Genomic DNA, 13004 nt, shown 5'->3' on the forward strand with positions numbered 1-13004 from the left:
GTTCCTTCGCCGCCCGGGGAGGGGAGGAGGAGATCGCTCCTTCCCTCCCCGGGCGGCGAAGCCTGGTTCCTTCGCCGCCCGGGGAGGGGAGGAGGAGATCCCCCCTTCCCTCCCCGGGCGGCGAAGCCTGGTTCCTTCGCCGCCCGGGGAGGGGAGGAGGAGATCCCCCCTTCCCTCCCCGGGCGGCGAAGCCTGGTTCCTTCGCCGCCCGGGGAGGGGAGGAGGAGATCGCTCCTTCCCTCCCCGGGCGGCGAAGCCTGGTTCCTTCGCCGCCCGGGGAGGGGAGGAGGAGATCGCTCCTTCCCTCCCCGGGCGGCGAAGCCTGGTTCCTTCGCCGCCCGGGGAGGGGAGGAGGAGATCCCCCCTTCCCTCCCCGGGCGGCGAAGCCTGGTTCCTTCGCCGCCCGGGGAGGGGAGGAGGAGATCGCTCCTTCCCTCCCCGGGCGGCGAAGCCTGGTTCCTTCGCTGCCCGGGGAGGGGAGGAGGAGATCGCTCCTTCCCTCCCCGGGCGGCGAAGCCTGGTTCCTTCGCCGCCCGGGGAGGGGAGGAGGAGATCGCTCCTTCCCTCCCCGGGCGGCGAAGCCTCCCTCTTTCCAACCCTGGCCCCGCCTTCCACCCAGCGTGCCCTGGCCCCGCCTCCCACGCAGCGCGGGAGGCGGGGCCAGGGCACGCTGGTTGGGAGGCGGGGCCAGGGCGCAGGAGGCGGGGCCGGCGGGGGGCGCTTTTCAGCGCCCCCGCTTAATATTTAAATTTATCTCAGACCGGCCCTGCTTTAAGTAAGACTATAATTCAATTGTTTTTAACTCCCAAAGCATGGAAATTGTTGCAATGGGTTTTAAACTGAAGGATAAAGAAGTTAAATATTAGGGATATCCTAATATTACAAAAGCCAACCAGAGAAATTATTAGTACAGTAATAGAAAACACAATTATGAATCATAATATTTCAGGAAATCATTGAATAACTTTTCCAAGCATAATTGGGTTTTCCCTTACATTTTGCTCGTTTTTCGGTATCTACAATTCTGAAATGTGTTAGTTTTAATTAAACAATTTAATGCTTCCTTATAGGGTGGCCATGTAACTTCTTTAACTAAAACACTTTCTTTTCCATTCATGTCTCCTATATAAAATGTTATAATTGCTTGTTTAGGATTCTTTAAGGTTAAAAGAAAATCCTTATCTCTGTAAAACATGTCTTAATAGATTTTTATGATTAAATTCATTTTAAGAAAGGATGTTTTTCCTACTTAGCAAACAAACTGGGAGAAATACTATGTAAGTGATGTCATACTTTAAAATATTGCATGCTCAAATTTGTCCGTTCTTCCTCCTGTGTGGGTTTTGGTAACATATTATGGACTGCTGTTGTACAAATTCATGAACTATCAACTTTTTATGTTTAAAGTTGCCATTCTTTCATTTTGAAATATAATTGGTTTGTTTTAATACTTGGAAAAAGCACATGTAAATCATTATGCGATATACCTGCAAATGTGTCAGTGGCAGAATAACCAATTCTCACAAGAGGCTGGCTTTCTGGCATGCACTAAGTATGCTGTTTTTTTGTGCATTGAGAAAACTAGCTAGATGTACACTATTATGCAAGAGTAGTTGTGTAATAAATTTATATTTATTGATTTACATACATACACTGACATATATAGTTATAAATCATGGAGATAGAAAAGTGATGTTGCTATCAACAAAATATTCTGAACTAGATTAACTAGCAGACTGACATCCATTATGAGCCCAAACTATAGTAAATCCAAATTTACATAAATTCTTCTATATGGGATTATCAATAGGATCAGCCATGATCCCCATTTAACAAACATAGGACCAGTGAATGTGTTACTTTGCAAAAGTGTTTGTTTTCCCAGGAATAAAATATTGTTAGCCCTTCTGAAATATAGCATGCTCTCAAAAATAAGTATATTGACATGCAAACTATACGTAAAAAGAAAAATATGCATTTCGTAGAAAACCCCTGGTAATCCAGACTATATGTTCTCAGCCTTCAGTCTCCTACTGTCCTTGACATTTGACCATGCTGGCTAGGGCTTTCGGGCATTGAGCACCAGTAGCTAACTGAGGCAGATTCTAGGGGACATTCCCCCCGATTAGACTGCACCAGCTAGTGGCTGAAAATAAAGCCAGAAAAGACATTCAATTTGGACTTCTAGTTTGAGTAAGTCTTCTTTCGGTAGGGGGAACATTTGGGAGGTTGAGGGTATAGAAAAGAAGAATAATGTTCCAGGACAAGTAAGTTGCCTTTTTTGTAGGGAGCTGAAAATTATATTTTTATTTTTATTATTATTATTATTGGAAAGCGTGGCTTCTTGAGTGGGACATTGGGGATGCCAGGGGAGTGCAAACAACTTATAAGACAAAAATATCTAGAGGACCAAAGAGTGCTGTAGAAAACAGTTATTTTTAAATGAAACCTTTACTGAGGCATCCATCCAGTTCAGGAAACTTGTGTCTTCTCTTCATTTGTAATCCATTTTAAGCAGAGTTAATAACAAGTTGAAGTGGTGTTAAATGTGCTCCTTTGACTAGAAAATCTGGTTTTTGATAGAAAGGAATATATGCTAGAGTTTAAAGGAAGCACTAGGATCAGCAGTGACAGATGTTGCCTTTCAAGATATTGGCATTATTACAGAATGTATATTATTCAGTTCAAGACACCGCTTCAGTTCAGGGTGCTGTCAAATAAATTCAAGCTCTGGAACCAATCCTCAACATTAAATAATTTTTGAAAACTATTGTGATTACAGCATAATTCCCTTTAAATGAATGCTTTGTGCAAGTTATATATGTTAAATAATTAGGCATTGGGAGAAAATTGTGCTTCTGAAGTCCTCAGGATATACTTGGATTTTTGGCAATCAGGCTTTAGAATACTATGTATTTCTCATATTAATACTTTTGTTTCTCAGATATCTTCTCTCACTAAGATTGCTTGTTCCTAGAAAGTAAATAAAACTTTACATTTCTTTAGGTTAACACAATAGAACCTTGGCTTTTTTAAAGTCAAATTTCATGAGAAAAACTGTGCATTAGCTGCATTCATCATCATTCAGTGTGACTTTGATTCTTTGTTAAAATCTCAGTTTTCATCTAATGCAGTTGGCCGTCCATACCTATGGGTTCTGCATCTACAGATTCAGCCCACCATGGATCTATCTACAGCAGTGGTTCTCAACCTGTGGGTGCCCAGATGCTTTGGCCTTCAACTCCCAGAAATCCTAACAGCTCATAAACTAGCTGGAATTTCAGGGAGTTGTCGGCCAAAACACCTGGGGACCCACAGGTTGAGAACCACTGATCTACACCCTCTGCTTGCTATTCAACTTTGAAGATTGAAGAAGTTGCATTGCAGAGGGAGAATCATGAAACCGGTAGCATGGTTGCCAGGGAGTTGTTCCCGGCTAACAGATGCATGAACTGGCTCGCACCTGGTTTGTCAGCCATTTTGTTTATATTGTATACATGGAACATGAGCACCCACTGGTGCTGGTATTCACAGGGAGCATTGGAATCAACCCCCAATGAAGATGGAGAGTCAACTGTATAAATAAAGAGCTCAAGTTCTGTGTATCTTACACACTATTTATTGACATACTACTTGAAGAACAGCATCCAGTTTCTTTCACTTTTTCAAATATGAGCTCAGAAATGTGTGCATTGCATAAAAAGGACCCTCAAATCAAAGCAACTCAGAAATATTAGGGATCCCTGCTACACTGTGTCTCTACAGCACAAGAAATTTATCTCTTCTATAAGAGTTTTCATGACTAATGTATTGTTGCCTACTGGTTGTTGTGAGGTAAATAGCAGCAATTTTTACCATTTTACATGCTCTAAAAATAGAACATTTGACAATAGTATAAATTCTGAACTTGAACTCATAAGGATGGTCCAGAGAATCTGTAGGTGATAACAGTGACAAAAATAATCCTAGGGGCTGAGCCGGCACTAGGTAATTTTCAACTGTAAGCAAGCAGAATTTTGGCGCGCCCCCCCTTCCTTGTTGCAAGGAAGGGGGCTGGCGCTTTGGGGAGGACAGAAGCTGGGTTTCCCTCACCAAATCGCCATCCCCTTTCCTAGCAACAAGGAAGGGTGCTAGCGCTTCGGGGAGGACAGAAGCTGGGTTTCCCTCACCAGAGCGCCAGCCTCTTTCCTTGCAACAAGGAAGGGTGCTAGCGCTTTGGGGAGGACAGAAGCCCAGTTTCCCTCACCAAAGCGCCAGCCTCTTCCCTTGCAATAAGGAAGGGAGCTGACGCTTTGGGGAAGACAGAAGCTCAGTTTCCCTCGCCAAAGTGCCAGCCTCTTTCCTTGCAACAAGGAAGGGGGCTGGCGCTTTGGGGAGGACAGAAGCCGGGTTTCCCTTGCCAAAGCACCAGCCTCTTTCCTTGCAATAAGGAAGGGGGCTGGCACTTTGGGGAAGACAGAAGCCCAGTTTCCCTCGCCAAAGCTCCAGCCTCTTTCCTTGCAACAAGGAAGGGGGCTGGCGCTTTGGGGAGAACAGAAGCCACGTTACCCATACCAAAGCGTCAGCCTCTTTCCTTGCAACAAGGAAGGGAACTGACGCTTTGGGGAGGACAGAAGCCGGGTTTCCCTCGCCAAAGCGCCAGCCTCTTTCCTTGCAACAAGAAAGGAGACTGGCGCTTTGGGGAGGGCAGAAGCTGAATTTCCCTCGTCAAAGCGCCAGCCTCTTTCCTTGCAACAAGGAAGGGGGCTGGCGCTTTGGGGAGGACAGAAGCCGGGTTTCCCTCGCCAAATCACCAGCCCCTTTCCTTGCAACAAGGAAGGGGGCTGGCGCTTTGGGGAGAAGCCGGGTTTCCCTCGCCAAAGCACCGGCCTCTTTCCTTGCAACAAGAAAAGGGACTGGCACTTTGGGGAGGAGAGATGCCCGGTTTCCCTCGCCAAAGCGCCGGCCTCTTTCCTTGCAACAAGGAAGGGGACCGGCGCTTTGGGGAGGAAAGAAACTGCGTTTCCCTCTCTCTCTTTGCAGCTGGAATCTGGGCGCCTGGATGCAGCTCAACTGCGCCCCGTAGAAGATGGCGTCTTCCACAAATGCGTAGTTCGCTTACCGCTTGAGTCACCCCTGCCTAGGGGCTACATGCATTACCTGGGCTGTACTTTATCCAGTCTTGATTTAAATGAAATTGCTGAGAACAGGTAATTGCAAATGCATTGAAAATTGAGAAAACATGGAATCCTTAGTAAAATGATGAGGATAGTTACTAGATTTTTGAGTGAACCATTAATCAGGTTGATCAGAAGTATGGAATAAAAAGAATCAAGTGGACTTCATTGATAGCATGAATAATAAATATAGCTTCCATAGTCACAAAAACAAATACACTAATACATTCAAACTATATTCCTTACACCCAAATCTGAGGGTGTATCACATACCCAAATGTAGGGCTCCCTTGCTCTCTGCTTGACAGCAGACAACCCTTATAAAGGAGATTTGTGTCTCTTATTCAAACATAATGCATGGTGAGGATTTGCTAAATACTTGTGAACAGTTTCTTTATTCATGGTCATTGCCCCAAAATTTATGCTACCAGCAAGTGATACCCAAGTGTTAGTGTGTTTATGTAATATTTATTCTCCAAGTAAAATATTTGTGATACAAATAAAATCAATTAAATTTAAAATCACCATGCATTGAAGCATGTAAGAGATGCACTATTGCACAGGATATATGGCATGTCAGAGACTTCAATTAGAACACTGAACTGAGAAATAGAATACATATAGGAGTTAATAATACTCTGTGACCTTTTATCAGCAAAGGACACATTAAATGAATGAAATGCAGAATAGAGCAGCCTATACTGAACATAGTACGAATCGTAGTGTCAACCTTTTTAGTCTGCTCTCCCTGTTGTATCCTTTCTGAATACTACAATCTGCTCTAGAGAGTTCCTTTGCCCTCTAGAGCACATCATTAAAATGTTCAGGGCACATGGGAGCTGCAAGAGGGAGGGGGCTTCTTACTGGTGCTCCTGGAAATTGTTTCTGTGAGTGCATTGACAGTGTGTCATGGGTACTGGCCAGCATGTCAAGAATGATGAGAAATGTCATTACAGTCAGCCATCCATATTTATGAGTTTTACTTTTGAAGTTTTGATTATTCACAGATGTGATTAAAATGTTATCTCTTAAGAATCCAAGCTCTTCCAAAGCAATTCTGTGGTCAACTTCTGACAATGAAGGACTTAGGGTAGATCTACATTGCCATATAATGCAGTTTCAGAATGTGGTTTGACTGCATTGGACTGAATTGTATGGCAGTGAAGATCCAGCTTTAGAGATTCCTAGAAAGAACATTTTTGTCAAATCTGTAAAAAGTTGAGTGGTGGAGTTGACCATAGAGTCATGCTGGAGGACCTAAAGGTTCTTAGAGAGGTGTTCTCTCAGTTTAAAAAAAAAGCTGTAGTTTTTTTTGTTCAGTTTTCCCACTTTTGTGGGAGTCTTGTGTCCCTAACCCCAGTGACTATAGAGAGCTGACAGTACAGCATAAGCATCCACTACTGGTTTAGAATTATTATCAATACTAGGTAGATCTGTTAAAAGGAACACACATATTTTAAATATTTACATCAAATGGAAAGTACCTATAGAAAGTATAGTTTTATATAGTCCTTGTTGATTTTTAAATATTTTATTCAAAACTAAAATAAAATATTAAGAAGATATGATGTTCAGTATTATATATGCTTCTGTATAAATCTAGGCATTTTCATTAAAAAATCAACCCCAAAACCTGGACCGATTTATCCACAGATCAGTGTGAGTACTGTACCTTAAATCTTATCAAAAGAAAGAAATCATCCACTTCTCTGAGTTGCAAAAGTTAAGAGCTTGCTTCATTCCAGGAGAACCTAAATTCCTGACTCCCCCTACTCTCTCCATTGTAACATTACTTCTGGCCTTTTTGAATGCCAGATGGTCCCCTGAGGTAACACTGGGCTTTCCCCTCTCTGTAAAACAGTGGTTCCCAACCTGTGGGCCACAGCCCAGTGGTGGGCCTCATGACCTAAAATGAGGTCTGCGGGACATGTGGAGAAAACTAGCTTTAGATTATTAAATATGGTTTTCTATGGGCAAGCAGATGGTGACTACTGGATGGCATATGTTTTGTATCAGAAACTAGAGCTGATGTTATCTATCCAATACAATTTTCTGAATCAGCACCCCAAATAACCAAACCGAATTTAAGATTGACCAAAAACTGGTTCGTAACCCTTTTGGTACTAATGTTGGAGAGTGGTCCCTGGTCAAGTGGTCCCCAATAAAAGTGATCCCTAATAAAAGTGATCCCTGGTCAAAAAAAGGTTGGGAACCACTGCTGTAGAATGACCTTCCAACTTATCAAAGTCATATCAAAATCCATAATTCTGAGCACCAAACCTACCCATGCATAAAGTTAACTTATATACAGTATGAGTATACATGGTAAGATTTAGTTTTTTAAAGTTTGTACAGTTTTTGTCCATAGTTTGGAACACCCAGAATTAGATTACAAGCAGCCCATTTCATTTGCAACAATTGTCAGACATATATTTTAATGATAAAATTACAAAGTTTTAGGTGTAAAAACTATTCTGCTACCAAACGGTCAAGACCAAATGTATATTTAACATGCCTGGCAATTTTTGTGTAATTTATATGCAAGAAAAAACAATGGAAGAGCAAATCGTTTTCCTAGGAGGTGGGGGATTTTTAAACTGCAAACCTGCCGGTGAAAAATCAAGAGAGATCATTCACGATGGTAACATTACCTGCTTAAATGACAAAAGGTTCTAAATTGAAAATGGATCTAAATAATCCACTTCATCCAGATCCTCAACAATGGGGGAATAAAGAGATTTTTTAAAGATCTCACAGATGCTTGCTTCGAAGGAGCCAGGGTAAACCAAGTTCAGGTACACTGGTGACTGGTCATATTTTTTCAAGTATGTTATCCATGTTCTCAAACCACAACTGAAATTCATCCCATAAACCTAGACTAGACAATGTGCCAGAATCTTACTCTGGATTTATTAAGGAAGATATCCCATTTAAACCAACTATAAGTGATTATCTTCAACATTCTTGACAAACTTGTCACAGCATGCCTTTGGAATTTACTTCTGTCAGTTCAATCATAAGCAAGAAAATCCACCAGAGGAATTTAGGAATCCCTGGGACCTACAAAACTGAATGTCTTTTATCATGTCTTGTTTTTCTGCCTCTGTAGAAGGGGTAAACCACTACCAGTTGAAAATTCACCACAAGAATCTAAATCTAAATAATACTTTCACGAGAAATAATTATTTCACAAGAAAGAATTATTAAATGCTTCCCTTCCAAAAATCTAGATGTAGAGAATGTTCAAGCTGAGGACCTGTAAAGACAACACTAATTTATCACTGTTGCTTGGATATCCTAGGCAGACTTAAGTGAGGCAGCTCCTGCATTGGTAGTGCAATCCCTTGGGGGGAAATAGTACATTTTTAGCTAAGTTAGAAACATTATCTTGTTGTTTGTATGCCTTCAAGTCATTTCTGACTTATTGTGTCCCAAAGGTGGGATTTTCCTGGCAAGATTTGTTCACAAATTTTGCCTTTGCTTTCCTCTGAGGATGAGAGAAGGTTTCCATGGCTGAATGGGAATTCGAAACTTGGTCTCCAAAATCTTAATCCAGTACTCAAATCACTTCACTATGCTTGGCCTCCTATAAAATGTGTTAAGGAGCTTTCTCAAGCCAAAGAATCCTTCAGTTGGAAGCCGCAACTGTGAAGACTCAGTTACATGTTCTATTTTTTTCTCAATTTTAATGCAGTCTTTCAGTAGAACCAGTCTTGTTTCAAATACATTGATGAGCTCCTACAAGGGAAGATGATGTCCCGTATTGTATTAGTGTATTCATTTTCTGTGCATAATTAAAATTCAGACGTATAAACTGACCTATAGTATCTCTGGAAATCCATACCATGCAGTATTCTGTAATCTGTTTTTAATGATTACGTACAGAAGGTGCAACCTCATATTGCCATTGTACTATATAAATGTGACTTTGAATGCTGTAATACTGAAATATCAGGATCCTGTGTTTTTATCTTAATGTGTTTTTCCTGTAATGTAAGTAATTTAACTGTTCAGTATTTCTAGAATGAAGTCGTGCTTTCCTTTAGAGTATACACCATGCCTCAGGGTAATGTAACGTATTCAGAAGAATTTTAAAAATCTTAATATTTGCATTTTTTAATTGAGAAACTATGTTTTCCAACTCTGAAAGGGCATCCTAAATTCACATATTATTTTAGAGGAATGGGTCAACAAATGAGAGATCTCCATAAATACAAAAATGATTACACCAGGGTTTCTTCAAAACAGATATTGCCAAAAATAATAATCCCCTTTTTGTTTATTGCACTTATCCTAAGATATCAGAATTAGGTTTTGTGAGAGATGTTGCTGGGAAAACATCCATATACTGAGAAAAAAGAGATCCTAAGTTATTTATAAATAAGAAATCCCACAAACTTTTCAAGTTACGAAACACTAGTCACTAGTTCAATAATAACCTGCTGTTGTTGAAATATGAAACCTCTTCCAAGATAAAGAGGTGAACTAATTGGTGGTAAGCCTGAAGATATAACACTTGGTTTAAATATATCTGTCTTCTGTCATAGTGTTGTGTGATAATGAACCTTGTGTCTTATTTCAGAGAGATTCCCCCTCTACATCCAGACAGTCCCCAGCTAATGGCCATAGCAGCATTAACAATTCTGTTTTGGTAAGACCTCCAGTTCCATACAGAGAGTATTAAATCTTGTGGTGCTCATCTACCAGTCCTGTTATGATGACATGTTCAGTGAAAAATGATGTTCTACTGATAAAATCAAGGATACTTAGAAGTCTAATTCACCGTTTTCTTTCATTCAAGGGTTTATTCAGCAACATAATCTTCTCATTAAAACCCTTTTAATGAGTTGCATTCAACTGTAATGTAAAAATTCACTCATCCCTTAAATAGACTTATCATTATCCTCATCCTGATTTGCTCAAAACTAGGGGAAATACTAATTTCCATTTTAACCTTTGGAATGATGTTTTCAAGCAAAATATTTGCATAGCAGGTTTTCGGGGGTTTTGAGACCTGGACATTTTTTATTTTTAAAACTCTCTAGATTGCAGTATTGGTTTCCGCTATCTGAGTTAAGGAATTGGTGTGTCCTCTGCTGTTGTGGTATGTGCACATATTTTGTAAAATATGAGCCTTGCCTGGTTATGAAAAGCAAAAGAAACTGGCTTTGAACTGCATTTATAAGCCAAGCTATTAACATCACATCTTTAACACAAAATACTTCATTTTTAGCCATATTTTCAGGCAGAAAGGTACTTGTAAACATAACCACAGACACTGCTATTGTTTATCATTTCTCTCTCTCTCTCTCTCTCTCTCTCTCTCTCTCTCTCTCTCTTTCTTCCTTTCAACATATATAGTATAATGTTAAAAAGCACCTGTAAAGGAATCTCCCTTCAGGAAATATTTTTGTATCTTGTGTCAGCCTACAAATGGTAGTTATTTCTATAAAGTTCCTGGTACCTTATTTATTTATTTATTTATTTATTTATTTACAGTATTTATATTCTGCCCTTCTCACCCCGAAGGGGACTTAGGGCGGATCACATTGCACATATAAGGCAAACATTCAATGCCATAACATAGAACAGAGACAGATAGATGCCGGCACGGGTTGGCCTCGAACTCATGACCTCTTGGTCAGAGTGATTTGTTGCAACTGGCTGCTAACCACCCTGCGCCACAGCCTGGCCTTAAACATAATCTCCTCTGTAAGCTTTTGAAATATTGTAATAAGCTTGAAGGGAGTACATTGGTATAGAACCATTCATTAAATCAACTCATAAAATAGTTACAAAGCAATATGACAGTAGCCTTCAGGTTGTAATAACATTTATTGAATTATATGTCCTATTAGAAAAACAATTAGAATGTTAAAATGAAAAAATGGCCCTTTGCTTACAGGTGCTTTTGTGTTGAAGATGGTAATTTTTTATTAAAACACATTTTCTGTCTGCTTAAACTTTATCGGCTTCTTCAGCTTGCTTCTAAACTGCCTGGGTTTGACATTTTTCCTATTAAATTATCATTTCCAAAAGTACATTTATTGCTAATACTTGCAAATTAGCTTTTGCTCTAGTACTATTGTCTACTTTCAAATTAAAATGAATTTCTTTCCCTGGGTTGGCTTTATTCTGCAGGACTTGCCATCAACTACACAACCAAAAGGACGACAGGTGAATAGCTATTCTCCATGGAAGCTTTTCTAACATAGTTGCTTAGTAGGATTTTCTCCTTACCTGGTGTTCCATTTTGTGGTGGCCTTAATTCTATAAGTGCTTTCTGGTTTGTGCCTGTCTTCCATGGTGGGTTCATCGTAGTATCATTTCTTTGTGATAACGGATTGTGGTTGCAGTTGTTTTGTCACTAATAGTAGCTGTATTCCATGGCACGCAGCATGTTAACATCATCATTCTTACCACATTTCATATTACCCTAAATATAATATTTATTTATTACTTAAGGGCTTCTTGTAGCACACTGATCTATTTTTGCCTTAATGATGAAATTGCATTGTGTACAGTCTTTTCACTCTCATTGCCTAGTTGTTTAATTTGCTGGGCAGAAGAGCATAACTCTAGAAACAAAGTCTTAAATTAACTAAGCCCTTACATTATGATTTTTTGTCTGAAAATACACATGACACATAGATATTATATTATTTTCTTTAAAAACAAACCAGGAACAGTATCTAGAAGCAGGTATAGGCAAAATTCAGCCCTCCAGGTGTTTTGGACCTCAGCTCCCAGAAATCCCAGCCATCTTACTGGCTGTTAGGAATTATGTATTTTAAGTTAACATACATGAAGTCAATAGATAAATATTTGGAGTACCAGAAGTGATTTCTAAATTAATTTGTAGCTTGTGTTTGTCACACATCAAAACTGCGTTATGTACTTCATTATTCATAAACTTCTCTATTACACAGTTTTCATTAGATAAGGTACGTAATTGCCACTTCTTCATGGTCTCTATGATTCATCTTTAATTTTACTAGTGACAGTCAATGGAAGCATTTAACTGAAAACCTCTATATTCAAAGTAATTAAAGTAATAAATGAATTATCTGTGCCTGCACCATGTATTGTGTGTGTTCACAGATAACCACTTAAAGAACTACAGTCACACACAACCTGTCCTTCTGTTTCATAATCTTGTAATGCAGATGAACAGGTTGTCCCCATCCCAAAGCAAAACAGGGAGTGAATCCACAATAAATAGCATTTTATAGAATATTATAACATTTGTATTAAAAAGCATAATCAAAACCATTATTCTGTGCAACTGCTTCCCCTTCATTTTTACTTCTAAGGCCTAGTGCCTTCTTAAGTGTGGTGTAAAACGTATGTAGCATTTATGCTGCAAATTTGTCCTTCATCTCTCAGTTCATACCATATTGACCTTTCAGTATATGTCACAAAATCTTATTTTATAGATATATGTAAGAGCACAATTTGAATATGACCCAGCAAAGGACGACCTCATTCCCTGCAAAGAAGCTGGCATCAGATTTAGAGTTGGTGATATTATCCAGATTATTAGCAAAGATGATCATAATTGGTGGCAGGGTAAACTGGAGAATTCAAAAAATGGAACCGCAGGCCTCATTCCTTCTCCTGAGCTTCAGGAATGGTATGTTGATTGGCATTCTGTAAACAATGCATGTGTCTCTAATTGGAAGGAAAGAGCAAATTCATGATATACCTAGATATTTTAACATTTGCTTCTGTCCAGTTTGACAAAAGAAAAGATTGATTTAGGGAACTAGATTGCCAGTTTCATTTCTTGGCATCTGTCCAGAGTTTTGTGGTACAGGTAAAATCAATGTTTTTCTTCATGATTAAATT

At 39.7% G+C, this 13004-nt stretch overlaps 1 protein-coding gene across 13 annotated transcripts in view; it reads left to right on the top strand.

Annotated features, from left to right (window-relative positions):
* The window catches only part of cask (calcium/calmodulin dependent serine protein kinase), a 191522-nt gene that overhangs the window by 152659 nt on the left and 25859 nt on the right, over positions 1-13004 (top strand). For 4 of the 13 annotated variants that reach the window (XM_008107415.3, XM_008107416.3, XM_062975182.1 and 1 more), the window contains 4 exons: positions 1254-1277; positions 9739-9807; positions 11298-11333; positions 12593-12789. In XM_008107415.3, the coding sequence (XP_008105622.1) occupies positions 1254-1277; positions 9739-9807; positions 11298-11333; positions 12593-12789 (326 nt within the window). The remainder of the gene's footprint in view (positions 1-1253; positions 1278-9738; positions 9808-11297; positions 11334-12592; positions 12790-13004) is intronic. The other 9 variants (XM_008107420.3, XM_008107418.3, XM_008107421.3 and 6 more) reach the window with 4 other exon arrangements.

This window comes from Anolis carolinensis, chromosome 3, assembly GCF_035594765.1.
Source record: "Anolis carolinensis isolate JA03-04 chromosome 3, rAnoCar3.1.pri, whole genome shotgun sequence".
Classification (NCBI taxonomy): domain Eukaryota; kingdom Metazoa; phylum Chordata; class Lepidosauria; order Squamata; family Dactyloidae; genus Anolis; species Anolis carolinensis.